General features: G+C 43.3%; 1 protein-coding gene across 1 annotated transcript in view; it reads left to right on the top strand.

The window, feature by feature from the left end:
• Positions 1–4,912: 4,912 nt before the first annotated feature.
• Positions 4,913–19,109, top strand: part of LOC138666997 (zinc finger protein 813-like) — a 55,871-nt gene continuing 41,674 nt past the window's right edge. The window contains exons 1-5 of the mRNA XM_069755210.1: positions 4,913–4,939; positions 17,973–18,096; positions 18,224–18,403; positions 18,487–18,610; positions 18,691–18,788. Coding sequence (XP_069611311.1) covers positions 18,019–18,096; positions 18,224–18,403; positions 18,487–18,610; positions 18,691–18,788 — 480 coding nt within the window. The 5' untranslated portion in view covers positions 4,913–4,939; positions 17,973–18,018. The remainder of the gene's footprint in view (positions 4,940–17,972; positions 18,097–18,223; positions 18,404–18,486; positions 18,611–18,690; positions 18,789–19,109) is intronic.

The raw sequence follows: 19,109 nt of genomic DNA, 5'->3' as shown, positions 1-19,109 counted from the left end.
GTGGCAGATGAGGTTTAACAATGATAAATGTAAGGTTATACACATGGGAAGAGGGAATCAATATCACCATTACACACTGAACGGGAAACCACTGGGTAAATCTGACAGGGAGAAGGACTTGGGGATCCTAGTTAATGATAAACTTACCTGGAGCAGCCAGTGCCAGGCAGCAGCTGCCAAGGCAAACAGGATCATGGGGTGCATTAAAAGAGGTCTGGATACACATGATGAGAGCATTATACTGCCTCTGTACAAATCCCTAGTTAGACCGCACATGGAGTACTGTGTCCAGTTTTGGGCACCGGTGCTCAGGAAGGATATAATGGAACTAGAGAGAGTACAAAGGAGGGCAACAAAATTAATAAAGGGGATGGGAGAACTACAATACCCAGATAGATTAGCGAAATTAGGATTATTTAGTCTAGAAAAAAGACGACTGAGGGGCGATCTAATAACCATGTATAAGTATATAAGGGGACAATACAAATATCTCGCTGAGGATCTGTTTATACCAAGGAAGGTGACGGGCACAAGGGGGCATTCTTTGCGTCTGGAGGAGAGAAGGTTTTTCCACCAACATAGAAGAGGATTCTTTACTGTTAGGGCAGTGAGAATCTGGAATTGCTTGCCTGAGGAGGTGGTGATGGCGAACTCAGTCGAGGGGTTCAAGAGAGGCCTGGATGTCTTCCTGGAGCAGAACAATATTGTATCATACAATTATTAGGTTCTGTAGGAGGACGTAGATCTGGGGATTTATTATGATGGAATATAGGCTGAACTGGATGGACAAATGTCTTTTTTCGGCCTTACTAACTATGTTACTATGTTACTATGTTACTATGTTACTATGTATTTCTCGCAAGTCACACTGCTTGTCCGTGTGTAATCCGTATTTTTCACGCTTCCATAGACTTTCATTGGCGTATTTCTTGCGCAGTACGGTGACAAACGCAGCATGCTGCGATTTTGTACGGCCGTAGAAAGCCGTATAATACTGATCAGTAAAATACGGCAAATAGGAGCAGGGGCATAGAGAATAATTGTGCCGTATTTTTTGCGAGTTTTACGGACGTAGATTCTGCGCTCTTACGTCCGTAAAACTCGCATGTGTGACGGCGGCCTTAGAAGCAAAATTGGGGCAGTAACTGCTGACATCACCATTCCCCTCCCCTTTTGGGTGGTCTAATATCCCTGGGGCAGAGCTGCTAAATCTTACTATAGCTGCTTGAGGTCTAAAACGGAAAATGCTCCCCCTGGTGGTAAATATGTATATTTGTAGAAAAATATATAATATTTTTCATATAGAAATGTTTGCAAACAGTGCAAACATTGCATTAATACATTTTAATTACTATTTTAAGCTTAATTTCACAAAAAAACAAAATGCAAGAAAACTGGTGGCACCTTCCCTTTAAGGAGCTAAAACTTCTAAACCCTTCATCCAATTTTAATGTGAATACTCTCAAATAAAAGCTGAAAGTCTGAACTTCAACTGCATCTGAATTGTTTTGTTTACAATTCATTCTGGTAATGTCTATAACCAAAAATAGAAAAATGTTGTCTCTGTCCAAATATATAAGGACCTAACTGTACATTATATACAGAGCTCCTGTGTATAATACCACCAGTGATCTCTGTATTACATGTACACAGACACTGCATACTAAGTACAGATCTCCTGTGAATACTGGCACTTATGGTGATAGTATTGTGTTTTTTGTTTTTTTTTTATTACTGATCAGTATTGTAGTATTCAGTCACTATGTGGTGGTAATATGTGGTCTTGACATGGTGCGGTGGTATTTGTCCCTTGTATGTAGTATTATTCGGTCACTATGTGGTCTGGTCATGGTGTGATGGTATTTGTCCCTTGTATGTAGTATTATTCGGTCACTATGGGGTCTGGTCATGGTGTGATGGTATTTGTCCCTTGTATGTAGTATTATTCGGTCACTATGTGGTCTGGTCATGGTGCGGTGGTATTTGTCCCTTGTATGTAGTATTATTCGGTCACTATGTGGTCTGGTCATGGTGTGATGGTATTTGTCCCTTGTATGTAGTATTATTCGGTCACTATGGGGTCTGGTCATAGTGTGGTGGTATTTATTCTTGTATGTGGTAATATTGGTCTTGGTATAGTGGATTGTGTTGTATATGGCGGTCATTTGTTCTCTCTGATATTAATTAGGAGAAGATTCTTTATTTCCATTAGAGTTTTAATACTTTGTACACAGCGGTGGAGATGCACTTACAGGGGGTTTCCTGTGGAAAAAAAGTAATCACCTCTCCACAGGATAAGTGATAACGTATTGATTGGTGGGGGTCTGACTGCTTGGACCCATTCAGCAAAATGTGGAACTTTTTATCCCCATTAGACTGGAGTGGCATGTCCGACTAGATCACTGATCCATTCATTCCCTCAGTGGCTGCACTTGTTTTTTTCTGGAAGCCCCAAAGAGAATGAATGGAGCTGCGGTCAGACATCCCACCTGCCGCTGCATTTTAAAATAGTGATAAAAGTTTCCTGCCAGGGATAAAACTTCCCCATTCTTCCGATCGGTGCAGTTTCTAATGGTCGGATCTAAGCGATCACCTATCCTGTGGAGCCCATGGATCGGTGATAACTTGTTTTAACCAAGAATCCCATTAATGTAAACTACCGTAATTATACATCCCAGTTATTGGGGCACACGGTAGATGTGCAGCAGCCGCTGGTGTTTTACAGCCGATGCTCCACTATAATGACAGATATTTGCATATAGCTGTAGGGTGGGCCCCTAGAGTCTATTCCTCTGGTGGGCCCCAGACACCCCAGTCCGACGCTGGGTGGATCCTACGCGTTTTTTAAATTTTTTATTTAAATTATTAAAAAATATGGCATGGGGACCCCTCTATTCTTGATAACAAGCCTTGCTGAAGCTGACAGCTGAGGATTGCAGCCTGCAGCTGTCTGTTTTACCTGGCTGGTTAATGGTTATCAAAAGCACTGGGGAAACCATGCCTTTTTTAAATTTATTTATAGTGCAGGCGGTGGCTGATGAATACTTCCATCAGTTGCCACCTGCTCTCACTGTTATTAGCAGCAGCAGGTTTAGGATGATGGGAGTAGTAGTCCAATCAGCTGCTGCCTACTCACTCTGTTATCAGTGGAATATAACTCTCAGCAATCTTCCCTGCTCGCGCTGATCATTGGTAGAGCAGGGGAGAATGATGTGAGCTGTCTTCAGCACCCGGGGAACAGCACTAACTGTAGTGCTGCTTCCTAGCCAAACTCGCACGACGTTTTGCAGCCCATGCTGCTGTTAAAAACGGATCTGTCAGCGTATTTTGCCCTCGGACACATGGTCCATGGAAACACACTGACATGTGCACAGACCCTTTTGCTTGAATGTATGTCTCCGGTACATGTGAAAACTGTCATCACACGTACCTGAGACACTGACTTCTGAAAGAGGCCTAACAAGGGGTTAGAGAGAGCAAGCATCAGCCACTTTGTGCTTTTTTAATAAATAAAGTTCATTTTTTGATTATTGCTATTCGTATTATAAAACTTTACACAAATCTCTGATTCTTCAGTTTTGATAGAATTCAAATTTTCCTGTATGTGCACAAGTCTCAGCCAGTGACGGAGCGCAGGCGACAGAATCACCAGAATCCACATCACAAAAGTGTGACTGTTGGTGGCGCTCTATTATGGTAAGGCAAACAGGAAAAGAAATCCAGCTTCCAAAAATATCAAGATTTATTGAGGATAAAATCCAAAGTCCAATGACATGGTTCACAGGAGAATGAGTAGCAGCAGGCTACGCGTTTCGAACAATGAGTTCTTTTTCAAAGCTTTGAAAAAGAACTCATTGTTCGAAACGCGTAGCCTGCTCAATAAATCTTGATATTTTTGGAAGCTGGATTTCTTTTCCTGTTTGCCTTATCGTTCCACGTGATGACTGCACGGTATCCGGGCTTCCCCACAACAAATGCCTAATAGGTGAGCTGGTTTTTCACTATTTTTCCTTGCTCTATTATGGTGACTGTCGGTTGCGCTCTTTTATGATGACTGTTGGTTGCGCTGTTTTATGATGACTGTCGGTTGCACTCTGTTATGATGACTGTTGGTTGCTCTGTTATGATGACTGTCGGTTTTGCTCTATTATGACTGTTGGTTGCACTCTTTTATGATGACTGTGGGTTGCGCTCTTTTATGATGACTGTCGGTCGCGCTCTTTTATGATGACTGTCGGTTGCACTCTGTTATGATGACTGTCAGTTGCTCTGTTATGATGACTGTCGGTTGCGCTCTGTTATGATGACTGTCGGTTTCACTCTGTTATGATGACTGTCGGTTGCGCTGTTTTATGATGACTGTCGGATGCGCTCTGTTATGGTGACTGTCGGTTGCACTCTGTTATGATGACTGTTGGTTGCGCTGTTATGATGACTGTCGGTTGCGCTCTTTCTCCCCGTGAAGCTCCGCCCACTCCTCACAATGTCGCGGCTGCAGACAGGATGACAGACGGGAGACGTTACATTCTGCTGACACTGAACAATCAGCGCTGAGCGTAATTATTTATATTACAGAAAGTGATAATATAAATGTAAGTTTTATAAATCAGGAAAAAATAATAATTTTAATCAAATCCATAAAATACAGAACAGTGTAATGAACTTTCCTGTCTGACCTGTGATGTCTGCTCCATTAAAACCTTGAGATATTTCATAAAAAACGCATTAAAATAACAGCAGAGGGGAATAGAATGGTGTCTGTATGAGGAGCTCCAGGAATCAACTTTGATCTAGATGCAACCCGAACCCACTAGATATACAGCTGTTCTGTGCTTCCAGGACCTGTGATGATGTCACAGTCATGTGATCAGTCCCATGGAGGGGAGGAGCCAGTCTCCATTTTGCTCCATGTGAGAGACGACGTCTGCACTGGTGACAGGTAATGAGGGAGCAGGGAGGGTGTGATGGGGGAACAGGACTAAACCCTAATGGGCTGAAGGTCGGGGTCTCTCTGACCCCTAGAACATACAGCGGAGCCTGAAAGGTCGGGAAATCTTTAGAATTTTCCATAATTCTGAATGATGTACAATAACAAATTGCATTGTGGTACCGTGTTAGCCAGAAAAAATCGATGTAAATACTTTTCTGCCCAATGATGACAAAAGTATTCTTGGAGTGATACCTTTATTGGCTAACCATAAAATAAAATGGATGAATTTGACCTAAAACTCCATCAGATTCTCACACGAGTCCTAAATGTATAAATCCTACATGGAACGAGACAGAAAAGTATAAAGACTGAAGATCGTCGCTTTACAGAATAATAGAAATGTTTATTAATTCACCTGATAAATATATAAGTCTACGGAGACATAAAATAAAGGGAATTTCCATGATACAGAGACTGGATAAAAAGGTGACAGCAATACACACTATAATATATGTACAATAGATCAGATCCTGTGTCAGTGTGATATACAACGGCTTGCAAAAGTATTCACCCCTTGGCATTTTTCATGTTTTACCGCAACGTGGAATTTCACTGTTTTTTTTTTTTAAGTCTGCTTCAGTTCATATAAAGAACATGCGTATAACTGAACATTTGTTTTTCTTTTTATTGTGATGCAAACAACAAATAGGACAAAATAACTGAAAGCTTCATTGTGCATAACTATTCACCCCCCTTAAGTCAGTACTTTGTAGAGCCTCCTTTTGTGGCCATTACAACTGCAAGTTGCTTTGGATAAGCCTCTGTAAGTTTTCCACATCTTGCTACTGGGATTTTTGCCCATTCTTCAAGACAAAACTGCTCCAGCTCCTTCAAGTTAAATTGGTTCCTTTGTTGAACAGCAATCTTCTAATCTGACCACAGATTCTCAATTGGATTGAGGTCTGGGCCATGACTAGGCCACTCCAAAAACATGTACGTTTCCTCTTAAACCACTCAAGTGTTGCTTTAGCAGTATACTTTGGGCCATTGTCTTGTTGGAAGGTGAACCTCTATCCCAGTCTCAAATCAGTGACAGACTGAAACAGGTTTTGCTCAAGAATATCCCTGTATTTTGCACTATCCATTTTCCCTGACACTGCTTCTGAAAAACATCTCAACAGCATGATGCTGCCACCACCATGTTTCACTGTGCGAATGGTGTTCTGGGGTGATAAGCTGTGTTGGTTTGGTGCCAGACATAACGATTACCTTGTTAGCTAAAAAGTTCAGTTTTGGTCTGAGAGCAGCACCTTCCTCTATCCTTTTTTAGGGTGTCCCACATGTCTTTTGGCAATCTCAAAACGAGCCTTACAATTTTTGTGTGTAAGCAAAGGCTTTTTTCTTCCCACTCTTCCATTTGGGGTACCTCTGTGAACTGTATGGCTTATTGTGGTCATATGGACAGATACTCTAGTCTTTGCATGGGAACTTTGCAGTTCCTTCAGGGTAACCTTTGGTCTCTTTGCAGTCTCTCTGATTACTGCAGTCCTTGCCCGGGCTGAGAGTCTTGGTGGGCGCCCTGTCATGTCGGACGCTGTTCACACTAGGGCGTCCGACAGACAGTGGTAATTCTGCATTCGTCCACTATGCGCTCAATGGCGCCGGCTAGATTTTATCTAGGTTGTCCGGGGTTAATCTAGCTGGTACTCGGATTGGAGGCTGGGTCACGCCCACGGCCTTTAAATAGTTCTTCTGAACTTTGGGCATCACCGATTATAGCTTGTGTCTTGTGCCTGGTGATCTCGGTTCGGAGTGGTGGTCTTGGAGTGGAAATATCATATCTGGTGGTGTATGATCCTTTGTCATATTTCTCCTTCCCATATTTGTGTTTTGTTTTGCCCTGTGCACATTATAGTGTTTTCCTGAGTGTGTTTGCGGTGTGGTGCGTTTTTGGTCTTCCCTGTCTGTGCTTTCTGTAGGGGTTGGTGTGAGGTATTATCACTGGGTGAAGGGTGGAGGTTTCAGATTAGTACTGAAGCAGCAGTCAGGGTCAGGCCTGGCGGCCCAGACAAGCACACCATCTGTGTAATCTCTGGGAGAGGGACATACAGGGTTTCCCTAGTCTGAGGGATATCGCAGGGGCACGGGTTATTAGCTTAAGGGTACCGTCACACAGTGCCATTTTGATCGCTACGACGGTACGATTCGTGACGTTCCAGCAATATCCATACCATATCGCTGTGTCTGACACGCAGCAGCGATCAGGGATCCTGCTGAGAATGGTACGTCGTAGCAGATCGTTTGGAACATTCTTTCGTCGCTGGATCTCCCGCTGTCATCGCTAGATCGGTGTGTGTGACACCGATCTAGCGATGCGTTCGCTTGTAACCAGGGTAAACGTCGGGTTACTAAGCGCAGGGCCGCGCTTAGTAACCCGATGTTTATCCTGGTTACCAGTGTAAATGTAAAAAAAAAAAACAGTACATACTTACATTCCGGTGTCCGTCAGGTGCCTTGCCGTCTGCTTCCCGCACTGTGACTGCCGGCCGTAAAGTGAAAGCAGAGCACAGCGGTGACGTCACCGCTGTGCTGTGATTTCACTTTACGGCCGGCAGTCAGTGAGTGCGGGAAGCAGACGGCAAGGGACAGACACCGGAATGTAAGTATGTGCTGTTTTTTTTTTACGCTGGTAACCAGGGTAAACATCGGGTTACTAAGCGCGGTCCTGCGCTTAGTAACCCGATGTTTACCCTGGTTAGCCGGGGACCTCGGCATCGTTGGTCGCTGGAGAGCTGACTGTGTGACAGCTCTCCAGCGACCACACTACGACTTACCTACGATCACGGCCAGGTCGTATCGCTGGTCGTGATCGTTGGTAAATTGTATAGTGTGACGGTATCCTTAGCCTATCTAGGCTTCCCGTGACATTATAATTGGCCCATATTTTTGTATTCGATGGATCCCATGAATTCCATAACCCGCCAGTTGGAGGCGCTGTCCGGTCACTGAGTTGAAGGGGGCAGTTCAACAACAGGGTCTAGTAGTAGCTAATGTGTAAGCTGAATCCGCAGGTAGAGTTGCTGAGCCTAAGTTTCCTTTACCTGAAAGTTTTGCTGGGGAACGCAGTAAATTTGTTACTTTTCGTGAAGCTTGCAAACTTTATTTTCGTATGCGCCCGATCTCCTCAGGTAATGAGGCTCAGCGTGTGGGCCTGGTGTTGTCATTACTCAACGGGGACCCCCAAGCATGGATGTTTTCGTTACCATCTGATTCAGCTGCATTTAACTCAGTGGAGAGTTTTTTCTCTGCTCTTGGACTCATTTATGATGATCCTGACAGAATGGCTCTAGCAGAATCTAAAATTTGCGCTATCCGCCAGGGGGAGCGTATGGCGGAGGATTACTGTTCTGAATTTCACCGCTGGGCGGTCGACACACAATGGAATGATCCCGCGCTGCGGAGTCAGTTTATTCATGGGGTTTCAGGAAGGGTTAAAAAAGCCCTCCTGATGTACGAGACTCCTGCTTCTCTAGAGTCCGCTATGATTCTTGTTGTCCGCATTGATCGCCGTTTTCATCAGGGGGAGCAAGAGACGCCGCCTATGGGAGAGGGTGTAGGTACACGTAAGGTTGCTGCAGGTGAGCCCACGGAGCCTATGCAAATCGCAGGGGTGTCACATGTTAAATATCGAGCCCCTTTGCTCAGGAAGCAGGGAGCCTGTTTTTGCTGTGGTAAAACTGGTCATTATGTAAATACTTGTCCTCTGCTATCTAAGAAAAGCGCAACGGCGGAAAACTACTAAGCTCAGAGTTGGTTTCTCAATGCATGCTCCCTGCAAAAGTTATGATCGCTGGCAGAGAGCTGCCAATCACTGTTTTTGTGGATAGTGGTTCTCCCACTAATCTCATTGATGAGGAGTTTGCGCGCACAGCTGGTTTCAGGATCGAAAAACTGCCTCATCCTATCCGGGCGGTTATCCATCAATTCTTCTCCTCTTCCACAAGGGAAGATTACTGAGTTTGTGGCTGAGGTGAAACTCCACCTTGGGGTCCTACATTTCGAGCAGGTTACATGTAGGGTACTCAGGAATCTTCCTGCTCAAATGGTTTTGGGTTTTCCATGGTTATCTATGCACAACCCGGTGATTGACTGGAAAACTCAGGACATAATTCAGTGGAGCGAATTCTGCCAGGAGAATTGCCTGGCCACACGTGTGTCCGCTGTGACTCCTAGCATTCCTGAGTCACTGCTGGATTTCGCGGATGTGTTCTCAGAGAAGGGTTGCTCTGAATTACCACCACATCGCCCCTATGACTGTACTATCAGGTTTAAACCAGGGGCCAAATTGCTGAAAGCAAAGATGTTTAACATCTCTGGTCCTGAGAGGCAAGCGTTAAAGGACTACATTGCTGAAAGTTTGAGCAAAGGGCACATCAGGCCTTCGTACTCGCCGGTGGCAGCGGGGTTCTTCTTCGTTAAGAAGAAAGATGGCGGACTACGCCCGTGTCTGGATTTCAGGGAGTTAAACCAGATTACGGTTTGTGATCCATACCCTATGCCACTGATACCTGATTTGTTCAACCAGGTGGCAGGTGCTAAGTGGTTTACTAAGCTTGACCTCATGGGGGCGTACAACCTCATAAGAGTCCGTCAAGGTGATGAGTGGAAGACGGCTTTTAATACTCCAGAGGGTCATTTTGAAAATTTGGTGATGCCATTTGGGTTGACAAACGCGCCTGCAGTATTTCAACATTTCATAAATGATGTGTTCTCGCATGTTTTGGGGAAATTCGTTATTGTGTACCTTGATGACATTCTCATATATTCTTGCGACCGTGATACTCATTTAGAGCATGTCAGGCAGGTGTTACAGCTTCTCAGAGAGAATAAGCTTTATGCAAAACTTGAGAAATGTGTATTTTCGGTTCAGGAGTTGGCTTTCTTGGGTTATATTGTGTCCGCTTCTGAGTTTAAAATGGACGCCGCTAAGGTGCAAGCGGTGCTGTGTTGGGAACGGCCTGATAATCTAAAAGCGCTTCAGCGGTTCCTTGGGTTTTCTAACTGCTATAGGAAGTTTATCAAAGATTTTTCTACCATTGCTAAACCGCTTGCTTACTGACATGACAAAAAAAGGGTACCAATTTCTCCGTCTGGCCTGAGGCTGCTGTGCGCGCATTTGAATTTCTTAAGAACAGTTTTGCTTCGGCCCCCATTCTGGTGCAGCCGGACGTATCGAAACCATTTACCGTGGAAGTCGATGCGTCTGAGGTTGGTGTGGGGGCGATGCTGTCACAAGGCTCATCCTTGAGCGAGTTGCGTCCTTGCACCTATTTCTCCAAGAAACTGTCGCCAGCCGAACGTAACTACGATATCGGCAACAGGGAGTTGTTGGCTGTCAAGTTGGCCTTTTGGAGCAGTACTTACGCTGCTTTGTTTCTGACAACCAAGAGGAGTGGTCGACATTCCTTCCTTTGGCTGAGTTTGCCATAAATAATCACCACCAGGAATCTTCTGGGGAGTCTCCTTTTTTTGTGTTTACGGGCACCATCCTCAATTTTGTACTTTGAGTCAGGGGGGCTCTTCCGGCGTCCCGGAGGAGGACCAGTTAGGAGCACAACTGTCATCAGTTTGGAGGAGAGTGAAGCTTTTGAGCGTGCGGGCAAGGCACAAACGTGTGGCTGACAGTAGACGTGTGCCAGGTCCGGACCTGAGTGTGGGTGACTGGGTGTGGCTGTCCACAAAAAACATAAGACTCAAAATACCATCCCTTAAATTGAGTCCAAAGTTTATTGGTCCGTTTAGGGTCGCTGCCATCATTAACCCGGTAGCCTACCGATTGGAGCTCCCTACGGTACATAAGATTCACAATGTGTTCCACAGGTCTTTATTTAAAAAGGTGGTGGGTTCTGTGGACACGGTGCCGATGCCACCTCCAGTTTTGGTGGATGGCAATTTAGAGTTTGAAGTCTCCAAGGTGGTTGACTCTCGAGTAGTGCGCCGCACTTTACAATACCTGGTACACTGGTGTGGTTATGGGCCTGAGGAGAGGTCTTGGGTATCAGCCTCGGACATTCATGCGGACCGGCTGGTCAATATGTTTCACCGCCGCCATCCGGACAAGCCGGGTCCTATAAGTCGTGAGGGCCCTGGGGTCCCTCGTAGAAGGCGGGGTACTGTCATGTTGGACGCTATTCACACTAGGGCGTCCGACAAACAGCGGTAATTCTGCATTCGTCCACTATGCGCTCAGTGGCGCCGGCTAGATTTTATCTAGGTTGTCCGGGGTTAATCTAGCTGGTACTCGGATTGGAGGCTGGGTCACGCCCACGGCCTTTAAATAGTTCTTCTGAACTTTGGGCGTCGCCGATTATAGCTTGTGTCTTGTGCCTGGTGATCTCGGTTTGGAGTGGTGGTCTTGGAGTGGAAATATCATATCTGGTGGTGTATGATCCTTTGTCATATTTCTCCTTCCCATATTTGTGTTTTGTTTTGCCCTGTGCACATTATAGTGTTTTCCTGAGTGTGTTTGCGGCGTGGTGCGTTTTTGGTTTTCCCTGTCTGTGCTTTCTGTAGGGGTTGGTGTGAGGTATTATCACTGGGTGGAGGGTGGAGGTTTCAGATTAGTACTGAAGCAGGAGTCAGGGTCAGGCCTGGCGGCCCAGACAAGCACACCATCAGTGTAATCTCTGGGAGAGGGACAGACAGGGTTTCCCTAGTCTCAGGGATATTGCAGGGGCCCGGGTTATTAGCTTTAGCCTACCTAGGCTCCCCATGACACGCCCTCTCTTGGCAGGTTTGTTGTGTTACCATGTTCTTTCCATTGATGATAATAGATTTCTTGTTACTGCAGGGGTTCATCAAAGTTTGGGATATTTTTTTTAGCCCAACTCTGACTTTTACAACTTTACCCCTGGCTTGTTTGGAAATCTCTTGGTCTTTATGGTGTTTGGTTAGTGATGTCTCATGCTTATTCCACTGTTTAGGCACATTAGACGCTCTCAAGCGTAACAAGACATCCACAGAACATTCCATCATATTCTGCATTCCAAGACTTCACTCCATCCTTTCTGAACCCTACTGTGCACCCAAACACTAATTTTCCTCCACAGATAGGGGATCTGCATACTCAGGAAAATTGAACAACAAAGTTTGAGTTCCATTTTCTCCTGTTACTCTTGTGAAAGCTAAAAAAAATTGGTGCTAGAATAACATTTTTTGTGGGAGAAATATGATTTTCACAGCTTTACATTATAAATTTCCATGAAGCATCTTGGGGTTCAAGGTGCTCACAACATATCTAGATAAGTCACAAAAAAAGAGAAAATTGAAAGGCACAAAGACAAAAAATCGACTTACTGGTGGAGACGGTGATCTCTGAATCAACGACATCCTTCACAGTATATTCACGGTGTGTAGAGGTGCGTGCTGAAAAATACATATGAAGTAATCCAATAATAAGAAAAAAACAGCCGCAGAACTCAAATCTTCCGTGGAATAAAAAAACCTTTGTCCTTTATTTAATTTGCACAAAGTGGACAAGGTTATAAGGGAGGGACGTTAGCAGAACACACAGAAATAGAGGACTACGGCCGTTTCGCATCTTGCACGCTTCAAAGGGTCCTATGACCGTTGAAGCGTGCAAGACGCGAAACGGCAGTAGTCCTCTTTTTCTGTGTGTTCTACTAACGCCTCCATTATAACCTTGTCCACTTAGTGCAAATGAAATAAAGGACAAAAGGTTCTTTTTATTCCACGGAAGATTTGAGATGTGCGGCTGTTTTTTTCTTATTATTGGATTATATCTAGATAAGTTCCTTGAACTGTCTAGTATCCAAAATGGATCACTTGTGGGCACTTTCCACTTTTTAAGCACATCAGAAGCTCTCCAAACATGATTCGAGCAAATTTTACATTCAAAAAGTCAAATGGTGCAACTTCCCTACCAAACCCTGTCGTGCACCCAAGCAGTAGTTTTCCTGCACATGTTCAGTATCAACGTACTCAGGAGAAATTGCACAACAAATTATATGGTGCATTTTCTCCTGTTACCCTCGTGAAAATAAAAAAAATTTGGCCTAATAAATATTTTTGTGGAAAAAATGTATTTGGGGGTTCAAGGTGCTCACCACACATCTAGACATCTAGGTAACTTCCCTCAGTGGTCTAGTTTCCAAAATAGGGTCACTTCTGGGGGATTTCCACTCTTTAGTCATATCAAATGCAACATGGCCAGCGTCGGACTGGAGCACCTTGGGCCCACCAGAGAAAACCATTCTTGGGGCCCACTATGTAGCTACATAGAAATAAATAAAAGACCACCAATTATGCGGTAAAACCCGCCAATATCAGGGTATAATATAACTATGTAGCAGGGATTGGGGTAGCCTCCCTTATAGAATATAACGTAGCCCCCCCAGAGAATACAAATCAGCCCCTTCATAGAATATAATGCCGCCCCTCATACAATATAATGTAACCCCCCTCATATAGTACAATGCGACCCCCCCACAGAATAAAATGCAACCTCCTCATAAGGTATAATGTAGCCCCCCTTAAAATATAATGTAGCCCCCTCATAGGGTAAAATGCAGTCTCCCTCATAAGGTATAATGCAGCTACCCTCACAGAATATTATGCAGCCCCCCCACAGAATATAATGCAGCCTTCTCCCCAGAATATATATATATATATATATATATATATATATAATAGGAACAGCATCCAATACTACCTCAATGGTGTGCAAAGCTCTGCCAACCAGCAGTCCAAAAAGCCTCCAGTTATAGTATCAGAAAAAGAAAAGCAGCACAAAAAAATAATACAAAAAGTGGACTTTATTGCCTGAGCGGCGTGGCAACGTTTCGGATACACGAAAAAGGATTCTTTTATCCGAAACATCGCCACGCCGCTCAGGCAATAAAGTCCACTTTTTGTATTATTTTTTTTGTGCTGCTTTTCTTTTTCTGATAATATATATATATATTATATATATATATATATATATATAACAAACACAGTACTCACCTCTCCTCCTCAGTCCCACGCTGATTCTGGTATCACAGCTGCACTGCCTGGCACACAGCGGGTACGCAATGAAGTGACGTCATCGTGTACATGCAGTGTCAGAGGGGAATGATGGGAGAGGGAGCGTCACATGACACTCACTCCTCCATTATTGCTTTCAACTATATAGGCCTCTATGATGCCTATACAGTTGAATGCGGCAAGCACTGCGGGGCGGTGCTATTGAAAAGAATATAATAAAAAAATGAATACATGCATATTATCCATTGTGTTATGCTACAGCGTAAGCGCTGCCTGATGATTGATGTTTTTTTTTATTTTTAAAACAATATTTTATGCAGTATGTAAAATAGGGGGCAGGTCACTGAAGGATCAGTGACCTGCCATAAGCCTATACAGATGAATATGTAAAGAGAGCACCACATAAAGCCGTGCCCACTGGCCGCCCCAAAGCACGAGAATCTCATTAATTGAAAAATGCAAAAAAAGATTAAACAACAACCACAAGACGGATTTCATCAGCCAGGTATCATTTTAATCAGTGTAATGGCGCTGACCTGACACTGTCTGTAGGTTACTGTGCACAATCCTGCAGGTTCCCTTTTATGGATCATTTTAGTTTTCGTCACCACAAAATTTCAACTGTTTTCATCTCTGAACCAATTTGGCCATAGATCAGTGTTATCTGCTAATCCTAAAAGTTAATTTTTGTCTATCACAGACATGTTCTATTGGATTATTTTCCTTTTTTTACTCTTTTGTTATGACTTTACTCAATGCCTACTTTTAGGACTGAAAAAATAATTTGATTAAATAATTACATTTCCACAAAAATAAAGAATTTTGAAGGGTTCACAAACTTTTCAAACATCCTTGTAACCTGCTTGGGAAAACACCATTAGCACATGAGTTCCCCTTCTGACACCCCACACACCACTTTACTAGGTAAATTCAGAGTGTAGTCTACTAGGATCACATGGCTACTACCCTAAATAAGCGACATCCTCTGTCTGTAACATCTTTCAGGCAAGATTCATATCATGTCATATACAGTGAAGGAAATAATTATTTGATCACTTGCTGATTTTGTAATGCAAATAAATTTATATAATTTATACAATGTGATTTTCTGGATTTTATTCTGGATATTCTATCTTTCAATGTGCATGGGTAATGAAGGATCCTCCCATGGGTGAACCCAGGAAGAATGGGAATAATGTTCCACACCTGTAGCATACCACTAATGGCTTCAAACCATGCAGTCTATTTGGGGCCCATTTCTAGCACCGGAACCAGGGCCCTGCCCACCTGCTGTCGCACTTTCAACTGTTGGCATCCTGGAGCCTCACCGCACTGCTGTGTCAAGATGTGCAGAGGATTAGAATGCTCACTGCCAATACTGTAGAAATAGGGAACTGAGGAATGGTGAGTATTTATTTACAGTGCCTTGCGAAACTATTCGGCCCACTTTAACTTTTCAACCTTTTTCCCACATATCATGCTTCAAACATAAATATACCAAATGTACATTTTTGGTGAAGAATCAACAACAAGTGGAACTCAATTGTGAAGTTGAACGAAATTTATTGGTTATTTTAAATTTTTGTGGAAATTCAAAAACTGAAAAGTGGGCGTGCAATATTATTCGGCCCTGTTCACTTAATACTTTTTGCGCCACCTTTTGCTGCGATTACAGCTGCAAGTCGCTTGGGGTATGTCTCTATCAGTTTCGTACATCGAGAGACTGAAATTCTTGCCCATTCTTCCTTGGCAAACAGCTCAAGCTCAGTGAGGTTTGATGGAGATAGTTTGTGATCAGCAGTTTTCAACTCTTTTCCACAGATTCTCAATTGAATTGAGGTCTGGACTTTGACTTGGCCATTCTAACACCTGGATACGTTTATTTGTGAACCATTCCATTGTAGATTTTCCTTTATGTTTTGGGATCATTGTCTTGTTGGAAGACAAATCTCCGTCCCAGTCTCAGGTCTTTTGCAGACTCCAACAGGTTTTCTTCAAGGATGGTCCTGTATTTGGCTCCATCCATCTTCCCATCAATTTTAACCATCTTCCCTGTCCCTGCTGAAGAAAAGCAGGCCCAAACCATGATGCTGCCACCACTATGTTTGGCATTGGGGATGGTGTGTTTAGGGTGATGAGCTGTGTTGCCTTTACTCCAAACATATCATTTGGCATTGTTGGCAAAAAGTTCGATTTTGGTTTCATCTGACCAGAGCACTTTCTTCCACATGTTTGGTGTGTCTCCCAGGTGGCTTGTTGCATACATTAACTTACGCTTTTTATGGATATCTTTGAGAAATGGCTTTCTTCTTGCCACTCTTCCATAAAGGCCAGATTTGTGCATTGTACAACTGATTGTTGTCCTATGGACAGACTGTCCTACCTCAGCTGTAGATCTCTACAGTTCATCCAGAGTGATCCTTGTTTGAGATGAAAGTTTAGAGGGATGGCCGGGTAGATTTGCAGTGGTATGATACTTCTTCCATTTCAATATGATCGCTTGCACAGTGCTCCTTGTGATGTTGGGATCTAGCCACAGATTTTCAATGATGGTCAGATCGGGGAACTGTGAGGGCCATTGTAAAACTATCAGCTTACACCTTTTGAGGTAGTCCATTGTGAATTTTGATGTGTGTTTAGGATCATTATACATTTGTAGAAGCCAACCTATTTTCAACTTCAGCGTTTTTACAGATGGTGTTATGTTTGCATCAAGAATTTGATGAAATTTCATTGATTCCATTCTTCTCTCTACCCATGAAATGTTCCCCATGCCATTGTCTGCAACACAACCCAAAGCATGATTATTCTACCCCCATGCTTAATGGTTGGCAAGATGTTCTTTTCCTGAAATTCTGTGCCCTTTTTTCTCCACACATACATTTGATCATTGTTGCCAAAGATTAACCTCATCAGGTTTGTTTAGCTGTTCTTTTGCATACTTCCGAAGCTGAATTTTATGGTAAGGAAGCATGAGTATAGAGATAGGAGGATAAGAGCCTGAAACAAAGAGAGAGAGAGAGAGAGAGAGAGTTGGAAAATGCTTCCAGGCATGCTCAAATGTAAAAATAGGATCCGTCACTAGATTCCTGCATTTCACAGTGACTGCGGGATCCTGCGTTCATAGGCTCCCATTCTGTAGAATGACGCAGGAGGCATCCTGGCACATTTTTCCACTGCAGACAAAAAACGTTCATTTGAATGTTTTTTCCAAACAACGGGCTGTCAAATTCCGCAGGATCCAGTGCACGACGGACGAAACGTGTGGCCATATGTCGCGATACGTCGCTAATACAAGTCTATGAGAACATTTTTTGCAGGATCCTGTTTTCTCAAAAAACAACGTATCTCGACGGGAGCTCAAAGACGGAAGTGTGAAAGAGGCCTAAGCTGATAAAACTTGAGATAAAAACAAAATGAGCAAAAACTCTGCAGTAAATAAATAGCAATAGTGCATGAAAATAAAGTAGTGTATTTGGTTAACATAATTTTGATCAAAAAAGTAAAAGCCATCCAACCAAGTTGCGGTGACCCTGTTCAGGATGGTCGTAACCTCTAATCTTACCATATGTCAAATGATGTAAATGATGTCATAAGGACATTAAGGATTTTAATACTAGTGATTAGGACTGTCTCAAATATTGTCACTGTGACGTGGTGTAATGGCTTTTACGATTATTTGATCAAAATTATCTTCATCAAGTATCCCATGTTATTTTCATGCACTATTGCTATTTATTTACTGCAGAGTATTTGCTAATTTTGTTTTTATCTTGGGTTTTGTTTTTTATAAGTGATGGCCTGACCTACCAAGGGCAGGACTGTGCACATGGCCGTCCTGATGAACCACCTGACATGACCGATGGTGTACATGACCTGATGTAGTTATTATTTGAAGCTTGTAACGGCTCCAGAAATTTTTTACATGAGATCTTTATGATTTTATATCAGTTCATCTTCTTCCCATTCATTTTCTTACAACATCGGATCCTTTTAGTGGAGATCTTCGATATAGGAGAATTTTCCTTATTGACCCATCAAGGATGAATATGGACAAAGACAAGATGGCAGAGAGAATATTTCACCTCACCCTAGAGATTCTTTTCCGGCTTACTGGAGAGGTGAGAGATTCTGATGACGTCACATTACAACATTTGATCTATATGGGAATAACAAAATAGATACAACTGGAGAGGTGAGGACTCTGGAAATGTCTGTAGTGAGATTTATTAATGTGTTCATAAACAGGATTACACAGTAGTGAGGCAGACCTCCAGTGAGCCCTGTCAGGACCCTGTGTCTGAGGGATGGGGAAGATCCCTGAGCCCAATCATGGGACCTCCACCTCATCTCCTGATTTATGAAAACCTCAATGACCAGAAGATCCTAGGACTCGCCTACAAAATGATTGAGCTGCTGACTGGAGAGGTGACACTGCTGGGAATACTGGGACATTATACAGTAATGCTATGAAGGGATCTGGGTGATGACGGTATCATTGTGTTTGTCAGGTTCCTATAAGGTGTCAGGATGTCTCCATCTATTTCTCCTTGGAGGAGTGGGAGTATTTAGAAGGACACAAAGATCTATACAAGGATGTCATTATGGAGGTTCCCCGACCCCTCACATCACCGGGTAATAGACAGGACTATTTACACATAGCCTATAATTCTGTATGTAAAAAATGAATTCAGTCCTGTATGTGTTTCTTCCAGTTCTGTCCAGTAAGTGGACAACACCAGAGAGATGTCACCGTCCTCTTCTTCTGCAGGACTGTAAACAAGAAGATCCCAATGTTCCTCAGGATCATCAGGTAAATGAAGAGAAGGTGTCATGAGATCTTCCCTTTCATGTGTAGAAAGCTGTGAAGGTCTTGTTTTATCCACCAATATTATTCATAAAGGGGGTTTTTCACATATGGAGGTTTGAATTGTGTCCGCATATTCAGGGCCGGTTTTAGGCAAAGTGGGGCCCTGGGTAAAATGTAAAATGGGGCTCAAAATGCTAACATATTGCACATCACACAGAAGCATTTCTGCTGTATTTACATGCGCTGAGTTCAAGCCGCTAAACCTCTGTGATCGAAAATATTGAAGTCGTTCGATGCTTGTTTCCTGGTCTTTTTTCACCGGCT

Source organism: Ranitomeya imitator, chromosome 2, assembly GCF_032444005.1.
Source record: "Ranitomeya imitator isolate aRanImi1 chromosome 2, aRanImi1.pri, whole genome shotgun sequence".
Classification (NCBI taxonomy): domain Eukaryota; kingdom Metazoa; phylum Chordata; class Amphibia; order Anura; family Dendrobatidae; genus Ranitomeya; species Ranitomeya imitator.
The sequence above is the reverse complement of the archived record's forward strand: the minus strand, read 5'-3'. Positions and strand labels throughout refer to the sequence as shown.